The sequence below is a fragment of the Mesoplodon densirostris genome, chromosome X, assembly GCF_025265405.1.
Source record: "Mesoplodon densirostris isolate mMesDen1 chromosome X, mMesDen1 primary haplotype, whole genome shotgun sequence".
In the NCBI taxonomy this organism is placed as follows: domain Eukaryota; kingdom Metazoa; phylum Chordata; class Mammalia; order Artiodactyla; family Ziphiidae; genus Mesoplodon; species Mesoplodon densirostris.
Window position 1 is genome coordinate 78,372,429 of NC_082681.1, and position 17,735 is coordinate 78,390,163.

At 55.7% G+C, this 17,735-nt stretch overlaps 1 protein-coding gene and 1 pseudogene across 3 annotated transcripts; one reads left to right on the forward strand and one right to left on the reverse strand.

The window, feature by feature from the left end:
* Window positions 1–519: 519 nt before the first annotated feature.
* On the forward strand, window positions 520–16,387 carry ZMYM3 (zinc finger MYM-type containing 3). Of its 3 annotated transcripts, none has more exons than XM_060087237.1 (25): window positions 520–574; window positions 2,373–3,058; window positions 4,064–4,107; window positions 4,430–4,502; window positions 4,936–5,230; window positions 5,466–5,643; window positions 5,997–6,215; window positions 6,508–6,658; window positions 6,888–7,003; window positions 7,167–7,253; window positions 7,381–7,531; window positions 7,755–7,927; window positions 8,130–8,295; window positions 8,945–9,042; window positions 9,125–9,287; window positions 9,576–9,688; window positions 9,829–10,003; window positions 10,188–10,334; window positions 11,037–11,140; window positions 11,471–11,639; window positions 11,939–12,090; window positions 12,689–12,803; window positions 13,393–13,647; window positions 14,437–14,554; window positions 14,671–16,387. In XM_060087237.1, exons 2-25 carry the CDS (start codon window positions 2,392–2,394, stop codon window positions 14,861–14,863), a joined length of 4,122 nt encoding a protein of 1,373 aa, XP_059943220.1. In that variant the 5' UTR covers window positions 520–574; window positions 2,373–2,391; the 3' UTR covers window positions 14,864–16,387. The 3 variants fall into 3 exon arrangements, with proteins under 3 accessions (XP_059943220.1, XP_059943219.1, XP_059943221.1); XM_060087236.1 differs by lacking the exon at window positions 520–574 and adding an exon at window positions 1,500–1,622; XM_060087238.1 differs by lacking the exon at window positions 520–574 and adding an exon at window positions 1,500–1,622 and having other exon boundaries at window positions 4,436–4,502.
* Window positions 16,388–17,257: 870 nt separating this feature from the next.
* LOC132482368 (large ribosomal subunit protein eL33-like) lies at window positions 17,258–17,590 on the reverse strand (annotated as a pseudogene).
* Between the last annotated feature and the right edge of the window lie 145 nt (window positions 17,591–17,735).

The window sequence follows — 17,735 nt, forward strand, 5'->3', positions numbered from 1 at the left end:
GGAGGATAAAACTCCGGAGGACTACAAGGCTAGGAGAGGCTTAGTGTGGGAAGGAAGAAAGGCCCAGGGCAAAGAGGCAGGCCAGAGCAGGCACTGGACACCAAACCTAAAAATGTGATGGGACTCCCTTCCAGCCTGAGCCTCTTCTAGTATCTCAGATACTAAATACCCTCCAGCACTTAGGGGTCGGAGGGGGAAAGTGAAGACAGCGGGGATTGTAAAGTGCTCTAACTCTAATGGGGACTGAGAATGGATCCTGGCACACATTTTTTAAAGCCAGTAGGCCTAATGCTAATGGCCCCCTCCCCCTACACCACTTCCCTAGCTTCAACCCCAGCCACACCCACACGCTAAGGACCATCCAGGAGGGGGAGTGTGTGTGTGCGCGCGCGCGTGCGTGCTCGTGCCTAAGAGAGCCTGAGAGACAGACGAGACAAAAAGAGACCGGGAGAGAGAGAGTGCGCGCCAGAGTGCGGGGGGGAAGAGAGAGAGAGAGGGACAAGGACAGAAAGAGGGAGGGAGGGAGACAGAGACAGAGAGACAGAGAAAGGAGGAAGGAGAGCTGTCGGCCTCGGTGAGGAAAACTACTGAAGAGATAACGCTGGGGGCTCCTGCGCGAAGACTCAGGGAGAAGATCTCAGAACTTACCCTAAGACCGTGGAAGGAGTGGGGGAGTGCCTTTGCAGGACCTGGTTTTGGGGTCATCAGGCAGTAACGGTTACTGCATAGGCGTTGTCACTGAGCCAGAGCCATTTAACTCGCCCTGGGTGGCTGGAGACCAGGCTTAAGACACCCCACAACTCCGAGTCTCAGAATGGTTAGGGGGGCCCGAGGCTGCAGACAAGGGGAGGAGGGGCACGTGAGGGTTGGGTCACTGCCTCCCCCCACCCTTCGCTGTCACTCATTACCCCAACAGTCGCCCAGGGGGCGGGCCCCGAAGAGGTGGGGTTGGGGGGGAGGGTAATCTTGGCAGGCGCCTGCGGCATGGCGTAGGTAGGGACTGTTGAGGGGGGCGGACGCCGGGGGGTTGAACACGAGTGGGAAGCGGAGAGAGACACGGGGAGGGGGAGGGGACCGGGAACCATTTGAATGAGAGGAGGGGATCACGGGTAGAGTGGGCTCCAGGAGGTAGGGCGGGCACGGGTGTTGACGGGGGCCAGACTCTCAAGCCAGGTAAGGGAAGCAGGTGCGTAGATCTGTTTTTTGTGGGTCAGTGTACTCGGCCCTTTGGTGGAGAGGGGGTGCCGCCTTCCCCGGGGGCGGGCTTCCAAGCTCCGGAGGCTAGCTTTTCCTCCTCAACTAACGGGGCCCCGGGCGGGGGCTCAAGCTCCATCTCCAGTGCCGACGTTCCACTCCACAATTTCCAGGCGTCCACTGGGCTGGGAGTCTCGCGCCGGGGGCCGGCGCTGTCTCGCGAGCCCCCTCCTCGAGCCAGCCAATGGGGTTGGTTGCTGGCACCGCCCGCCCGCCTGGTGCAGAGCGCTGGGCGCTGTGAGCGGCGCTGCCATTTAAAGGGGCCGCGACCCCTGTCCCGGCTGCTAGGGAGGGAGGTGGAGAAGGAGCGCGGGGCCGTCGCTGTCTGCAGTTCTAGGCTTGTAGCCGTTACACTAACCCTGCCGCAGGTAGGGGTCGAGCCTGATCAAGCCGAACCGAACCTGCAGGCGGGTTCTCGCAGTAGCCGGGAGGGGGGTCTAAGGAGAGATCGTAGCTCCAAAATGTCTTCCTGTAAATGCCTGAGGTGGGGGGTGGGCAACAGGAGAAGGAGGACTGGGGGAGCAATAGGAAAGGGGGCTGAGGAAGTGGGCGACCCTGAAAGGTAACTGGGGGGGAGGGGTTAGGAAGGGCAGTTTGTGGGGGCGAGGGAAGGGCTGAGGGAGGACCATGCAACGCGGGGAGGGGGGGTGGGGCCAGACAGGGTGGGTAAAGACTGGGGAACTGGGGGGCTCTAGGAGAGAGGGGAGGGGATAGAAACTGAGATCGCGGGGGCGGGAAAGGCTCCTGTTGGCAGCGGCCCTGGGAGACTCTAAGGGGGCGTTCAGCCCGAGTTGGGGGGGGGGAGTGAAAGGTGAGGGGGGAGGGGAACTGGGAGTTGCAGTGGGGTGGCGGGGGCTAGGCGGGCGGGTGGAACGACGGACTGCCTGGCGAGTGGGGCACAGGGCCAGGGCGGGGAACGCCTCTCCCCACAGGGGGCGCTGTATGTTGGTGGGGGGAGTGGTCATTTGCAGTAAAGCCTGTGGAAATGCTTGTCGGTTGTGGTGGGGGCGATTCAAGAGAAATCCAAGTGGATGATGGGGTGTGTCCCAGAGCCTATATAAGAAGGAATTCTGGCGAAGACCACCTCTTCTGTCCTCTTTTCTACCCCTAACCTACAGCCCATATCCAGTCATCCTCATGGACCCCAGTGATTTCCCCAGTCCGTTTGACCCATTGACCCTGCCAGAGAAGCCCCTGGCTGGAGACCTTCCAGTAGACATGGAATTTGGAGAGGATCTACTGGAATCCCAGACTGCCCCAACTCGAGGATGGGCCCCCCCTGGCCCTTCTCCATCCTCAGGAGCCCTGGACCTGCTTGATACCCCCGCTGGCCTGGAAAAAGACCCTGGAGTCCTGGATGGAGCCACTGAGCTGCTGGGGCTGGGGGGGCTGCTCTATAAAGCCCCCTCCCCCCCAGAGGTGGACCATGGTCCTGAGGGGACCCTTGCATGGGATGCAGGAGATCAGACCCTAGAGCCTGGACCAGGGGGCCAGACCCCTGAGGTGGTGCCACCTGACCCAGGGGCTGGGGCAAATCCCTCTTCACCTGAGGGGCTACTAGAGCCTTTGGCTCCAGATTCTCCAATAACCTTGCAGTCCCCACATATTGAAGAGGAGGAGACCACCTCCATAGCTACAGGGCGAAGGGGCTCCCCTGGGCAGGAGGAGGAGCTTCCCCAAGGGCAGCCACAGAGCCCAAATGGCCCCCCCAGCCCTTCAGTGGGAGAGACTCTGGGGGATGGAATCAACAGTTCTCAGACTAAACCTGGGGGCCCTAGCCCCCCTGCACACCCTTCCTTGCCAGGTAGGTTGCCTGATGAGCTGGAAAATCAAGGATGGGGAGAGGGTGGGGGTAAGGAGGGTGGCTGTGTGTTTGGGGAAGAAGTTGTGGGAGGAGGGTGGAGAGACAGGAGTAGGGATATGTATGGAGGAGTTGGGAGTTTGGAAGGAGGAGTGGGGGTGTGGTGAAGAAGGTTAAGGAAAGTAGGGGTAGGGGGAGCTCAGTGGCTGTGGAGGAGAAATAGGGGTGAGGTTTCAGGGGGTGGGTTGAGAAGACTGGGTTCGGTGGCAGAGGTTCCCTTTTTCTTCCCCCAGTGGGCTTTTGGTACCAGGGTCCTCCTTCCTTCGGGATTTGGGGAGGACACCAGGCTTCTTGGTTCTAAGATCTTTCTAGCTGTTTTGTTCTAGATGAGACTGGGGTTTCTGGGTTTGATGAATGATAACTAGGCTCTGGAGCCACCAAGTGCATAGTGATTTCAGAGGAATGGTAGACATGCAGGGCCTAGGATTGTGTCTTTGATAGGGGAGGGCCAGCCTAGACTTGAGAGGCTCGCATTTCTCCCCAGTTCTGCCTAGTGTTGTGCCTCTCCCAGGCTGTGACCAGGGTCTTAGGGCTTATATAACCACCTGAGATCAGGGGAACCTCCCCATACATTAATGCTTCCTTTTTCCCTTGCTGCCTTTGGGTGGTTGCATTTGTTTTTGTTGATAAACTATAGATGCTTGATGAAAGGTGTGTTACTTGTATTGCCTTAACTCCCAATGATTGGGACAGAAAGCTGGTGGGAAGGTAGGATTTTTTTCATGGAGAATAGCTGTGTGCCGCCCCCCCCGCCCCCCCCGCCCCCCCCCCCCGCTTAGTGCAGAGCTCAAGGTAACCCTGAGAGGGGCCCCAAGAAGCCACAGGCACTCGAGTTTTCCCTTTCAGTTTTGAGTAAGTTCTTCCCCAGGAATGGAGGCGGGGGTTGGGCCAGGGAGGGGGTGGTGAAGGCAGGCTCAAGATTTAGGTTGCTTTCTGCTTCCTTTGCAGGAGATGGCCTGACTGGGAAGGCGAGTGAGAAGCCGCCTGAGAGGGTGAGGGGGGGAGGGGATTGGAAGGAGTCTGGTTCCCCCTGTAGCTCTGGGAAGGACAGACCCTTCATTTTCCCTCCCAGATGTTGCTCTGCGGAGGGTGTGCGTGAGGAGAGTTAGGAGGAGGGAGGGAGCGCTTGTGTCTATTGCTTCTTAAGGAGAAAGTCCAGCCTCCTTTTCTCCCCTCCTCCTAAGCGCAGGGCCAAGGGTCCCTACTCTCCCTTCCCCCTCCTATTTCTGTACCCCCCCCAAACCCTGTACTAGTGCAGCTGGCCCGTTAGCCTGCCCCTGGTGTCAGCTTTCCTCCCCTCCCCATGTTTCCAAGGTGCAGAAGAGAAGCGAGCGCGTTAGAAGAGTAGAGCCTCCAAAACCTGAGGTTGTGGATTCCACTGAGAGCAGTGAGTAGGCCTTGAGGAAGTGTGACCCAGTGGGATGTGGCGGGCCAGGGATCTCAGGGCTCCTGTAGCGCTGCACTCTGCAGAGTGCAAAGCGCCTGTCTCTGCTCTGGGTTGGCATGGGAACCAGGGGCAGTGGGGGAAATTGAAAACAAGAGCAGTGAGAATGGAGTTTCCTGTTTCAGCTCTGCCATCCCTGTCCCTGAATATTCTCACTTGGATCCCTTCCTTCCCCTCCCTGGGAGGTTACAGAGTAACTAAGGGAGAGTGACACCGGGCGGCTCGAGGAGATTCCAATGTAATAGGGGCGGGGTATAAAGCCAAGAACTACAGGGATCGGGGATCCCAGGATCAGCTGAGCTACCTGTTGGTCAGGTGATGGCTGAAGGCCTGGTCCCTCAGCCTTTTCTCCCCGCCCCTCCCCCCTCTTCCTCAGTTCCAGTGTCAGATGAGGATTCTGATGCCATGGTGGATGACCCCAACGATGAGGACTTTGTGCCATTCCGGCCCCGGCGCTCTCCTCGCATGTCCCTACGCTCGAGCGTGGCACAGAGGGCTGGGCGCTCAGCGGTAGGCACCAAGATGACTTGTGCCCACTGCCGGACACCCCTGCAGAAGGGCCAGACAGCCTACCAGCGCAAGGGGCTGCCACAGCTTTTCTGCTCTTCATCCTGTCTCACCACCTTCTCCAAGAAGCCCTCCGGCAAAAAGACGTGTACCTTCTGCAAGAAGTACGTGAGGGTCCCGGGCTGTGGGGAGGGCAGGGATCGGGCTTGGAGTAAAGGGTGAGACAGAGACTCTGTTGGCAAGGACCTGGCAAAGTGGAAGTGGGAGAGAGGTGATTTAGGGAGGGGGTCCGAGAGTATTTTGGTTCTGTTGTCCTTGATCCCAGAGGAGGGGGGGGTGGAGGCTGATGAAATGAGAGGGTGGTACTGAGTGAATGTGCAAACCTGTCCCCACCTCCAGGGAGATCTGGAACACCAAGGACTCAGTTGTGGCGCAGACTGGTTCAGGAGGCTCCTTCCATGAGTTCTGCACGTCTGTCTGTCTCTCTCTGTATGAGGCCCAGCAGCAGCGCCCTATCCCCCAGTCTGGGGATCCCACCGATGCCACTCGCTGCAGTATATGCCAGAAGACTGGAGAGGTGAGGAAGCTGGATGGGGGCTAATTTACAGAGCCTGGCCAGCCCTGAGCTGCCCCTGCAATCCTGGGGCTGCAGGGGCCAGGCCCTGTGGAAGAGGGGAGTGGGGAGGGGAAGCAGCCATCGTGAGGGAGCGTATTCAAGGATAGAGCTTCTCCAGGATGTGTGCAGCTGGCCTTCCTTGCCTCCCAGGACCTCACCATCAAGTCGGCAGCCCGATGTGCAGGTTGGGGGGTCCCTGGGCCCACTGTCTGCTGTGAAGGTCTAGGGTGAGGCGGGGCGGGCCATCCTTGCACTAGGGTGGGTGGTGGTGGCCAGGCCCCAGCTCAGGGTGTGTGTGTGTGTGTATGTGGCAGGTCCTGCACGAGGTCAGCAATGGCAGCGTGGTGCACCGGCTCTGCAGCGACTCTTGCTTCTCCAAATTCCGGGCCAACAAGGGACTGAAAACCAACTGTTGTGACCAGTGTGGGGCTTACATCTACACCAAGACCGGGAGCCCTGGCCCCGAGCTCCTCTTCCACGAGGGCCAACAAAAGCGGTTCTGCAACACAACCTGCTTGGGGGCGTACAAGAAGGTGGGGCCGAGGGAGTAGTGCATTAGAGGGCTGTGGAAGGGGGTGCGGTCCTTGGGTGAGAAATAAAGGTGCCTGACGGGTCGAGGGCTGGGAGAAATAAAACAAATAAAGGGGGTTTCCATTGTATCTGTTATGTTTTATTTTTGAAGCTGGCTGGTGGATACACAGGTCTTTGTTATCTCATCATCTATACTTTTTTTGTATGCCTGAAATATTTCATGTTTTAAAAATTTAAAAAAATAAAAGTGAAGGGACAAATCCAGCCTCAGCCTCTCCTTCCCCATCCTCACAGAAAAACACACGGGTGTACCCATGTGTCTGGTGCAAGACCCTGTGTAAGAACTTTGAGATGCTATCCCATGTGGACCGTAATGGCAAGACCAGCTTGTTCTGTTCCCTGTGCTGTACCACCTCTTACAAAGTGAAGCAGGCAGGGCTCACTGGTAGGTGCAAAGCCCTCTTCTCTGAGACCCCTGCTGGCCTTCCTTCCACCTCCCATACTCCCTTCTTCTAAAGTAACCCCTGCTGCCCGACTTCAGCCCCCACCACATCTTCCCGTGGGTTTCCTGTTCCACCTCTGCACTGCCTTACACCTTCTGTGCGCTCTCTCTCTCTCTCTCTCTCTCTCTCTCTCTCTCTCTCTCTCTCTCTCCTTTTCTCTCTATGCCCCAGGCCCTCCCCGACCCTGCAGCTTCTGCCGCCGCAGCCTCTCTGACCCCTGTTACTACAACAAGGTTGATCGCACAGTCTACCAGTTCTGCAGCCCCAGCTGCTGGACCAAGTTCCAGGTACTCCAAACCCTGGACCAGGGATAGAGGGTGTGGCGACGTAGAGAGGGTATGACATTTGGGGTAGGTAGGCCTGGGCAGAGCCAAGCAAAAGCCTGACCCCGCCCCCACCCGCCCACCGCACGCGTCTTGCCCCTCCCTCACTTGTCTTCCTTCCCTCCAGCGCACAAGCCCTGAGGGGGGCATTCACCTGAGCTGTCACTACTGCCACAGCCTCTTCAGTGGCAAGCCCGAGGTCTTGGACTGGCAGGTAAGATCCCCACCCCCACCCACATCTTGCTACACAGAGACATCTGGCCGAAGGGGTCCTTCCACCCGGCTCTCGCCGGGTCCAGATGTCACAGCCCTGTCCTCCCCACCCTGTGCCCCCGTCCCAGGACCAGGTGTTCCAGTTCTGCTGCCGTGATTGCTGTGAGGACTTCAAGCGCCTTCGGGGTGTGGTGTCCCAGTGTGAGCACTGCCGGCAGGAGAAGCTCCTGCACGAGAAGCTCCGATTCAGTGGGGTGGAGAAGAGCTTCTGCAGCGAAGGTAAGGAGACGGGGCAGGGGCAGATGAAGCGAGGAGAGCTCGCAGTGTGGCCCGCGGGGCCGGGGCCTTCTGCCCCGGACGCTCTACCCCGTCTGTCCCCGGGCTTTGGGCACGGGAGGTGCTTAGAGGTTTCAGGTGCACCGCCTTGCCAAGGTTGGGTCTCACGGCCATGGCCGTGGAGAGTTCTGCGTCTCTGGACTCTTCCCTCCCGCCCCCTTTCCAGGCTGTGTGCTGCTGTACAAACAGGACTTCACTAAGAAGCTGGGATTGTGTTGCATCACTTGTACTTACTGCTCCCAGACCTGCCAGCGCGGAGTCACCGAGCAGCTGGATGGCAGCACCTGGGACTTCTGCAGCGAGGACTGTAAGAGCAAGTACCTGCTGTGGTACTGCAAGGTAAGGGGGGCAGCACGTGACAAAGGAGGGAAAAGGTGGCAGGGAGCACGGGCTCTTGTGCTGCCATCAGGGTGTGGGCCGATCTCCAGGGAGGGGGCTCCGGCTTACCCAGCCTCCGAGGGGAGCAGCACGGCTTATCCCAGGGCAAAGGGCCCAGCGCATTTTAAGGAGGCAGGTCTGACCATCCTGTTGACACCCCCAGGCTGCCCGGTGCCATGCCTGTAAGCGCCAGGGGAAGCTGCTGGAGACCATCCACTGGCGTGGGCAGATCCGTCATTTCTGCAACCAACAGTGTCTGCTGCGTTTCTACAGCCAGCAGAACCAACCCAACCTGGATACCCAGAGTGGGCCCGAGAGCCTCCTGAACAGTGAGTCCCGGGCAGGGGGCACAGTCTGTTGGAACTGGCCTGGACTCTTCTGATCCTGGGCCTGGCCCCTTTCTTCTTCCTCTCCCGCTTTCACCTCACCCCTGGCCAGATGTCCTGGTACTGCATTCTCTTTCAGCTTGTGGACTGTAGAGGTGCTAGAGGAGTCTCGTTTAAAGGTTCTGAGAGTTAGATCCTACTGATTTTCTATAAGGGATTTACTGTAGGGAAGGGGTACCTGCCCAGGTAGGGTGGGGCACATGGGGGCTGTGGTTAGTTTTAAGAGAGAAGGAAGTGTTGGCATAAGCTCTGCCTTTAGTGAGAGTGAAGGCTGTTGTTTCTAGAATGCTACCCTGGCCCCTCCGCACTCCAGGGGCGCTAAACTCCTGAGGGCCATCTAAATGGAAGGCCTTAAATTACGGGTCATTGGGGGGACACTGTTTTTCATCCTTGGCAGCCATGAGCAAAGAATCTTTCTGGCCACTATTGCTGGGACCTAGAGAAGACTAGACCTGGGGGTGGGAGTGGAGGGAAAATTTGAGACTTCCCATTCGTATTTGGTGTTCTCTTAACGAAGCTCTCCTGGAGCAGGGGTGAGGAAAACGGAGAGCTAGTGCCTCAGATGAGAGCTTTCGTTTGCTTTGATCTACAGGTCAGTCTTCTGAGGCGAAGCCCCAGACACCCTCTCAAACCAAAGTGGAGAACAGCAACACTGTAAAGACCTCAGAGGAAAATGGGAATCTGGGCAAGGTCAGGGCAAAAGCCAGGGGGTAGGATGGTCGCAGAGGAGGGCACCGTAGCCAGCAGCACTAAAATTCCTTTGTCTCTGCAGATCCCTGTGAAGATCCGAACAGCCCCCGCTGCTCCCACCCCTCCTCCACCCCCACCGCCCCCAGCAACACCCCGCAAAAACAAAGCTGCCATGTGTAAACCACTGATGCAGAATCGGGGGGTCTCCTGCAAGGTGGAAATGAAGTCCAAAGGGAGTCAGACAGGTGAGTGAGGGTGCTGAGATGCCACAGGCTGTATTCCATGGTCTTGGGCCTCCAGCCTTGTGCCTGGGAACTGGACAAGGGGGTTTCTTAGGTGGCCGAAGCGTCCTGCATATTGTCGTCCTAGAATCCCAGAGTTGTCTCTCGACATTTGGTTCAAGGGCAGTTTTGTGACACTGAGCACATGTTAGAGCTTTGCGGGGGGGTGGGGTGGGGTGACAAGCACCAGGTCCTGGGTCAGATGTGACCCATCTGGCAGGCGCTCTGAGAAGACCCCTTTTTTGTCAGCAGAAGAGTGGAAGCCACAGGTGATCGTGCTGCCCATCCCAGTGCCCATCTTTGTGCCAGTGCCTATGCATCTGTACTGCCAGAAAGTCCCGGTGCCTTTCTCAATGCCTATCCCGGTAAGTTTTCCTGCCCTTCCTGGTGGGGGCCTCCTTTACCCTCCCAGGCTTGAGACCCACCCTGCCCCCTCCCTCTCACCAGCCGTTCCTCTCATCTGCTGGTGTGGTTCTTGGCGTTTAGTTGGGATTCGTGCCTCCAGGTGCCTGTGCCCATGTTCCTGCCCACTACCTTGGAGAGCACAGACAAGATTGTGGAGACCATCGAGGAGCTGAAGGTGAAGATCCCTTCTAACCCCTTGGAGGCCGACATCCTGGCTATGGCAGAAATGATTGCAGAGGCCGAGGAGTTAGACAAGGCCTCATCTGACCTTTGTGGTATGCCATGGACAGCGGTGGTGAGGGAGACAGGGTGCTGCCAGTCTGTCTCTGCCTAAGGGGGCGGAGAGTGGTGATCTCGGTGCCTGACGGGTTGGGGGAATAGTTGGGATCAGCCCCTGAAAGCCAGTTGAGGGCGCCAAGTAGGAGCTGCAGGGACTAAGCCAACCTCTCTGCCTCCCAGATCTCGTGAGCAACCAGAGTGCAGAGGGACTTCTGGAAGACTGCGACCTGTTTGGGCCAGCTCGGGATGATGTCCTGGCCATGGCCGTCAAGATGGCCAACGTGTTGGATGAGCCTGGGCAAGACTTGGAGGCGGACTTCCCCAAGAGTGAGTAGGATTCAGGGCGTGCCCGCTGTGTACAGCAGCATTTGAGCCATCAGGAAAGGAGTGTTCCTTGTTACCCGAAGCATGACCCTAAACAGAAGACTGTCACAACGAGCGGTACCAGAGATACCGGGACAGGCAGACTCTTCTATGCTTGAATCTTCTTGTTGTTTTTGTTTGTTTCTTTGTTTGTTTGTTTTTTGCGGTACGCGGGCCTCTCACTGTTGTGGCCTCTCCCGTTGCGGAGCACAGGCTCCGGACGCGCAGGCTTAGCGGCCATGGCTCACGGGCCCAGCCGCTCCGTGGCACGTGGGATCTTCCCGGACCGGGCTCCGGACGCGCAGGCTCAGACCGGGGCACGAACCCGCGTCCCCTGCATCGGCAGGCGGACTCTCAACCACTGCGCCACCAGGGAAGCCCTGTTGTTGTTTTTTAATTGTGGTGAAACACATAACATAAAATTTACCATCTTAACCACGTTTAAAAGTTTACAGTTCAGTAGTGCTAGGAACGTTCCCATTGTTGTGAGTTTTTGTGTGCATGTGCCTCTGAGCACGTTCTCAGTATAGAGCTTTGTCCTGGTGACTGCGATGAAGCTGTCTGGGAGGCTCATCTCGAGTCAGGTGAACAAGTAGCAAGGGTGGGGTGTGAGGACTACAGGGTTGAGGTCCTAGAAAATTGATTTCTTCTTCCTTTCCCCTCTAGATCCTTTGGATATTAACCCCAGCGTAGATTTCCTGTTTGACTGTGGCCTGGTAGGGCCTGAGGACGTGTCTACTGAACAAGACCTTCCCCGAACCATGAGGAAGGTGAGGGCTGGGGCTGCTGTATCCACAGAAGAGGGATGGAGGCTCAAAGGGCGAGGTGGGGGGTGGCTTTTCGTAGCCAAGTCAGCAGCCTTAGTTTCACCTTCCCTAGCCTCCTTTCTCCACCACTGTGAGTGCTAAGGTACAGCCAAACTCTGCTCTCTCCCCAGTTCATCAGAGGTTATAAGAGCTGTTCCTGGGGTTCTGCGCTGTGGAAGCTTGCTGTGTTCTTTCATCAATCCCCACCTCCCTTGGCGGTGAACACTGTCCTGACTAGCTTCCATGGTGCCCTGGCCTTACCTCCACCACTCCCTCCTTTCTCTTCCCCTCCAGGGTCAAAAGCGGCTGGTGCTTTCAGAGAGCTGTTCCCGGGACTCCATGAGCAGCCAGCCTAGCTGTACTGGACTCAACTATTCATATGGTGTCAATGCTTGGAAGTGCTGGGTGCAGTCAAAATACGCCAATGGAGAAACCAGCAAGGGTGATGAGCTGCGCTTTGGCCGTAAGTACCCAGCGGGGGAGGAGGGGAAAGGGAGCAGGGGCAGGGCTGTGATTCAGCTGTAGACGTCTACAAGTGATAGGGCTGTGATCACTTAAGGGTATCCTGTGAAGATGAGGAGGAGTTGCAGAATAAGGGGAGATGCCATCTAGGTTTCAAGGCTGAGGGCTCTTTGTGTAATTGGTGGCTTTGTTCTGGAGCTGGACGTGACTAAGGGGTGGAGGGGTTAACGGTGGAGCTAAAGGAAATTCTTAATGTGCAGTTGTCTTAATGCCAGCCACCTCCACTGTGTATCACTGCAGCCAAACCTATGCGTATCAAAGAGGATATTCTGGCCTGCTCAGCTGCTGAGCTCAACTACGGTCTGGCCCAGTTTGTGAGAGAAATCACTCGACCCAACGGTGAACGATACGAACCTGACAGTATCTACTATCTGTGTCTTGGCATCCAACAGGTACCCCTTGCACCCTGCCTCGCTTGCCGTCACTTAACACAGCAGGCAGGGTCCCACCAGAAATGATCCTGTCCCACTCCCTGTTCCTCACCTTGTTTCCTGCCTTGAGCAGGCAGCTTGCCTTCCTTTCATCTCCCACTCTAGACACGACAAGAAATGAGAATACTCTTCTAAACTCAAAGCTGTGTTCCAGGACTTTTGACCAAGGAGCAGTCTTCATTGCTCTGCGGGCCCCTTTGTCATCCTGAAACCCACTTTAGGAGGGGAGGGATGGGCAGAGCTGGGTTCCCTGAGTGGTGGGGTAATGTTTGGTTCCCACTGGGAGACGTCAGCCATGCCTCAGCTGACAAGGGGGTCTGGGCTTGTGAAGAAGCGGCTGTGACACATCTCTTCCCGACTTCCTCCTCTTCCAGCAAGGCCTCGGCTCCTCCGAGCTGTAGGTATACCTGGGGAAAACCGCTCTGGATCACTAAATCCAGCAACTGTTTCCCACGGGCTCCTAACCATCAAGGTCGCCATGCGTGGGGCCTTTGGCCTCATCGTCTTTCCTCTAGGGCCTAGAGTCTAGCTCTATGTGTGTCTGTTTTTCTTTTTCCAGTACTTGTTGGAAAATAACCGAATGGTGAACATTTTCACGGACCTTTACTACCTGACTTTTGTTCAAGAACTCAACAAGTCTCTGAGTACCTGGCAGCCCACACTCCTCCCCAACAGTAAGGGACAGGGACTTAGCAACCCCTCCGCCCTTTCCTCCTTTCTTCCAGTGCACCATTCTGAGCCCAGGGCTCTTGGGTCTGCCACTCTTCACAGAAGGGTCTGAGCATAGACGTGTGTAGTGGGGTGCCTCAGGGTTAAGAGCTAGAGGAGCCAGAGCCCCTGTCCTTGAACATAAGGAGGGGATCAGGACTTAGGTCTGAAGAGCTATCTCTGGGACCCAAAATGGTGACCAGGGTTTGAGTGATAAGTGAAGGGAAAAAAAGGAAGAAGTTGTGGGACTCCTCAAGGTTTACGTCGACCTGCCTGTAACTTGAGGATGGTGAGCGAAGCTCTGAATGCAGGTGGAAACTGTTAAAAAAAATATCCCCCCCCCAAAAAAAACCCACCCAAAACCGAACCAAAACAAACCGCAAAATCCAGCCCTCCTGTGCAGTATAGCGAGGCATCAGGGTTTTACGTGCAATGGTCCCTCACCGAATGAGTCTGGCGTGCCCAGTGCTTGTGAGCCGGACATGTGGGAGCAGAAGCGGTTGGGTTTGTGTAGTCAGTCCCTCCTGACCAGCCTCTCCCCCTTGCCCGTTGCAGATACGGTATTCTCCCGAGTGGAGGAAGAGCACCTCTGGGAGTGTAAGCAGCTGGGGGTCTACTCACCCTTTGTCCTTCTCAACACCCTCATGTTCTTCAACACTAAGTTTTTTGGGCTGCAGACGGCTGAGGAACACATGCAACTCTCCTTCACCAACGTGGTGCGGCAGTCCCGCAAGTGTACCACCCCTCGGGGCACCACCAAGGTGGTGAGCATCCGCTACTACGCCCCTGTCCGCCAGAGGAAAGGGCGAGGTATGAAGCTGCCCCCTCCTTTGCTTTTCCCCCCTCTCTGCTTTCCCCTTCCGTGCCCCACCGTGCCACCAGGTTGGCCCTCTCCATTGCCCCCAGCTTCTCTATCCTTCCGTTCCTGGGTTTGCAGAAAAGATGAAAACAATCTGATGGGCAGTGGCTATTGCATAAATAGGAGGTCACCCAGCTGCCTGTTTCCCACTTTTCCTCATTTCAGGGCAGTTTACTTTTGGGGCTGGGGGTGGGGGGTTGGACAGGTGGGAAACTGTTGGGTGTGTTTGGCTGAGGGGAAGAGTTGACAGGAGTGAATGACAGCCTCTCCATCGCTCTTTGCTAGTGAGCATAACTGCCACAGCACCTTGGTTTCCATTCTGGCCCTGGAATCAGTTCCCAAGGTCCCTTCTGAACCTGAGCCTCTACCAGGACTAATGTGCCAGGGGCTGGGGCCATCGCTGTTTATCCCAGAAGGCAACCCCAATCTTGCAGTAGGGTCTGTTTTGTCAGTTTTTCCATGTAACTTCTGAGATCACCTCTTCAGGAAATCAACTTGGGGAAGATGATGGAGACTTTAGCAGTGAGAACCAGGGTACGCTGCAGAGCAACACCCTGCAGAGCGTTGGGTTGGTAGAGAGAGACTGACAGACTCTTCTTCTGCCTTTATTTCTCCATGAGACTGTTTTGTGTCCTGAGGCCTTCCCCCCCCCCCCCCCCCCGTGCCCTGGACTGTGCTCTTGGAAGTGCCTCGTTGGGACTGCACTTTTAAGGAGTCTGGTTCATTCGTCTCCTCCACAGACACTGGTCCTGGGAAACGGAAGAGAGAAGACGAAGCCCCCATCTTAGAGCAGCGTGAGAACCGCATGAATCCCCTCCGCTGCCCTGTCAAGTTCTATGAATTCTATCTCTCAAAATGGTGAGTTGGCAGGTCCGCAGGAATGGCATTGTGGGCGGGACCCACAGGCTCTACTTCGCCCAGGAACTGATCTCTGTCCTCCCGCCCCACCCCCACCCCCACCCCCACCATTGCAGTCCTGAAAGCCTCCGGACTCGCAACGATGTGTTCTACCTGCAACCCGAGCGGTCCTGCATCGCCGAGTCACCTCTCTGGTATTCTGTGATCCCCATGGACCGCAGCATGTTGGAGAGCATGCTCAATCGCATTCTGGCTGTGCGTGAGATTTATGAGGAGCTGGGTCGTCCCGGGGAGGAAGACCTGGACTAAGCCCACGTGCTGCCCGGATCCATCTTTCACACCAGTGTCTGTCCCGTGGCCACGTCCCACAGGGCGATTGGCCCAGGAACCAATGCTACTCATTCTGAAGGGCCCTGACTGCCCTTTTCTACTCATCCATTCCCTGCCTTCCCTAGGAATCCCTGGCTTTTGTCTTCTCCCAAACCACTTGACAACCACAGGGCCCCAGTTCTCTGTACTGAGGGACTGGTCTCCCAGTGATGGGCAAAAACCAGCTAGGCCATTTTCTTTATGTTTCAGAGTAAACCCCTTCTCCTGGGGCCAGACTCTGGGTGGAGTATTAATGGCTCTGGTGATCCTGTTGGCTTTGGGTTTCCTGACCCATCCCACAAAGGTAAAGGCCCTTGTTCCTAGGTTTGGCCAAGGGAAGAACCCAGCTGCCTTCTCTGCCCTGTGCCCACTCCCTTCTCTACTCTTCCCCGGTACCAAGCTAAAGGGTCTTGTATGAAAGATACGAGAGAAACCATGAAAGTAACGAGGGGACCATTTACCTAAAACACAGAGCTTAGGCACTCTTCCCCTCCCATGAGGTAACTGGTGGTTGGAACCTCCTCGCCACCTTGTTCCCCCTCTGCACCCCTGCAAGCATCAACCCTTGGTGCTGCAATTAAAAAAAAATCTTCCAGGGCTTCCCTGGTGACGCAGTGGTTGAGAGTCCGCCTGCCGATGCAGGGGACACAGGTTCGTGCCCCAGTCCGGGAAGATCCCACATGCTGCGGAGCGGCTGGGCCCGTGAGCCATGGCTGCTGAGCCTGCGCGTCCGGAGCCTGTGCTCCGCAACGGGAGAGGCCACAACAGTGAGAGGCCCGCGTACCGCAAAAAAAAAAAAAAAAAAAAAAAAAAAAAAAAAAAAAATTCTTCCAAATGCTTTCCCTCAAAGGCAGAGAATGACTCTTAAGTATGGGGAGCAGACTCCTGTCCCCTTGGTTTATGTCTTTGTCTCTCTCTGCCATCTTAGGTTGGCATGAGCCATGGTGTCAACATGCTTAGCCCCCTTCTGTAACTGCTTCCCTTTAGTTCAGTGGACAGAGTTCCCAAGGCAAAAACTACCTTGTGACTTGGGTTGGGGCTGGGTTCCCCACTCTTGTTCTTCCCCCATCGTGAGAGCCAGGCCAAGCCTGTGTGGGCCCTGGGTCATGCAGGGTGGGATCTGTAGTCAAAGGATAGGTGAGGAGCTGTGGGCGTGGGTCCTGCCCCCACTGCCTCCATCTCCTCTCTTCCCCATCTTGCCTCTGTAGTTCCAGAAAACTCTTAGCATCTGGCAAAGGGGGTACCCAGTTCTTTCCCTGTTGGCTTTGCTGTTCCCCCGCCTCCTTTTTGTGTTTTTATAACTGTCACCAGTTTAGCCACTGTTTAAATTGTATATATTGTTCTGAGGCGCCTGGCCTGTCCCTTCAGTGAGCCATGCCCGCCCTTGTGTTGTAGTGAGAAGCTGTTGTCACGACTAACCTTCTGTCTCTGGAATTGTTTGTTTCAAATAAAGAGTTAAAATTGTCTTTTGCCTTCACTGGGGGAGGGAGAGCAGTGTATGGAGAGGTGAGGGATATAGAGGAGCAATGCTGGACCACTTCAGATCTCTCAAGGTATAAAGAAGTGAGGTGTCCCACCACAGGTTGAGAATCATTTTTACCCAGCTCACTGAACGGACCCACTAGGAGTATGGGCCTCGTTATAACAAGTTTCCAAACACTTAAGGGAAAAATTTATTCAGCAGCTGTCTATTAAGAACCTACTATGTTTAAGGACCTAGATTCCATGTTTCGGAGAAGACAGAGATTAACTAGACCGGGATCCTATCCCCAGCAGGCTCTCGGGCTAGAGGGGAGACAGAACGGTGCACAGTTAGTTGCAAGATGGGCAGAATGAAATAAATACCTAGTGCTATGGGAAAGCAGAGGAATAAGGAACTCATTTCAAGTTTACAGGCGGGTTGTGTGCAAGTTCACGAAGGGAGGTGGCATTTGACCCGGGCCTCCAAGAGTAGGTAGGAGGGGTTGGGGGACCAGCACCATCAAAGGCTGCGATTTTCTAACCCGGGAGGGACAGGATCAGATCTGTTGCTTTAGGGAGGAGATCCCTAGGACAATATGAAGGATCGGGGGTGGGGTAGATCTGAAGGCCAGGACAGCAGTGAAAGGTGTGTGGCTAAGAGATTCTGTGAGCCTCGATGGGGATAGAGAAGCAAAAGAGAGGATGAATTCAAAATGAGTTTCAGACATTGTGAAGGTCAAGTCTGCAGGCTATGGAGGAGAGGGAGGAATCGAGCCTGAAACCAAGGTTTCTAGCCTTGATGATTGGGAAAGTGAGATACTTTTTTTAAAAAACAAGAAAACAAATCCACACTTTATTTACTTTTCAGTAAGTTTAAATCCTTGAAGGGTACGGCGTCACACGGATTCTGTGTCCGATGGCCTTAGCATGAAGGTTCCTTCGGAATTTGGCACGAACCATGCCACTGTTTCCATGAGTGCGAGTTACGTTTCCCCAGATTACTCTGGTTTTGTTAGGTTTTCCACCAGGAGTTGCTGTGTTGTTCTTTGCTTTGTACACCTAAGCACATCTCTTGCCTAGATAGAATTCAGTTTCATCTCGAGCATAAACACCTTCAATTTTAAGAAGAGCTGTAGGCTCCCTCTGGTTCTGGAGACACCGCTTATGGCCAGCAAAAGTGGCCTTGGGCCACAACCTTCGAGACATATTTGTCGTTTTAGAAGTCCTGTTCCCAGCAGGCCTCCACAGGCTCCAAGATGCCTGAAACAGCGAAGGTGAGACACCTTTAACCAAGTTGGGAAACATTAGAGGCAGGGTTTCGTTGTTTTGTTTTTTGGGTTTGTTTGTTTTT

Excerpts from the sequence above, each read along its gene's own strand:
- ZMYM3 (XM_060087237.1), top strand. The coding sequence starts at position 2,392 with ATGGACCCCAGTGATTTCCCCAGTCCGTTTGACCCATTGACCCTGCCA. Across the intron at positions 7,532-7,754 it reads GAAGAGCTTCTGCAGCGAAG|GCTGTGTGCTGCTGTACAAA; the intron begins GTAAGGAGACGG and ends CCCCCTTTCCAG. Across the intron at positions 7,928-8,129 it reads ACCTGCTGTGGTACTGCAAG|GCTGCCCGGTGCCATGCCTG; the intron begins GTAAGGGGGGCA and ends TGACACCCCCAG.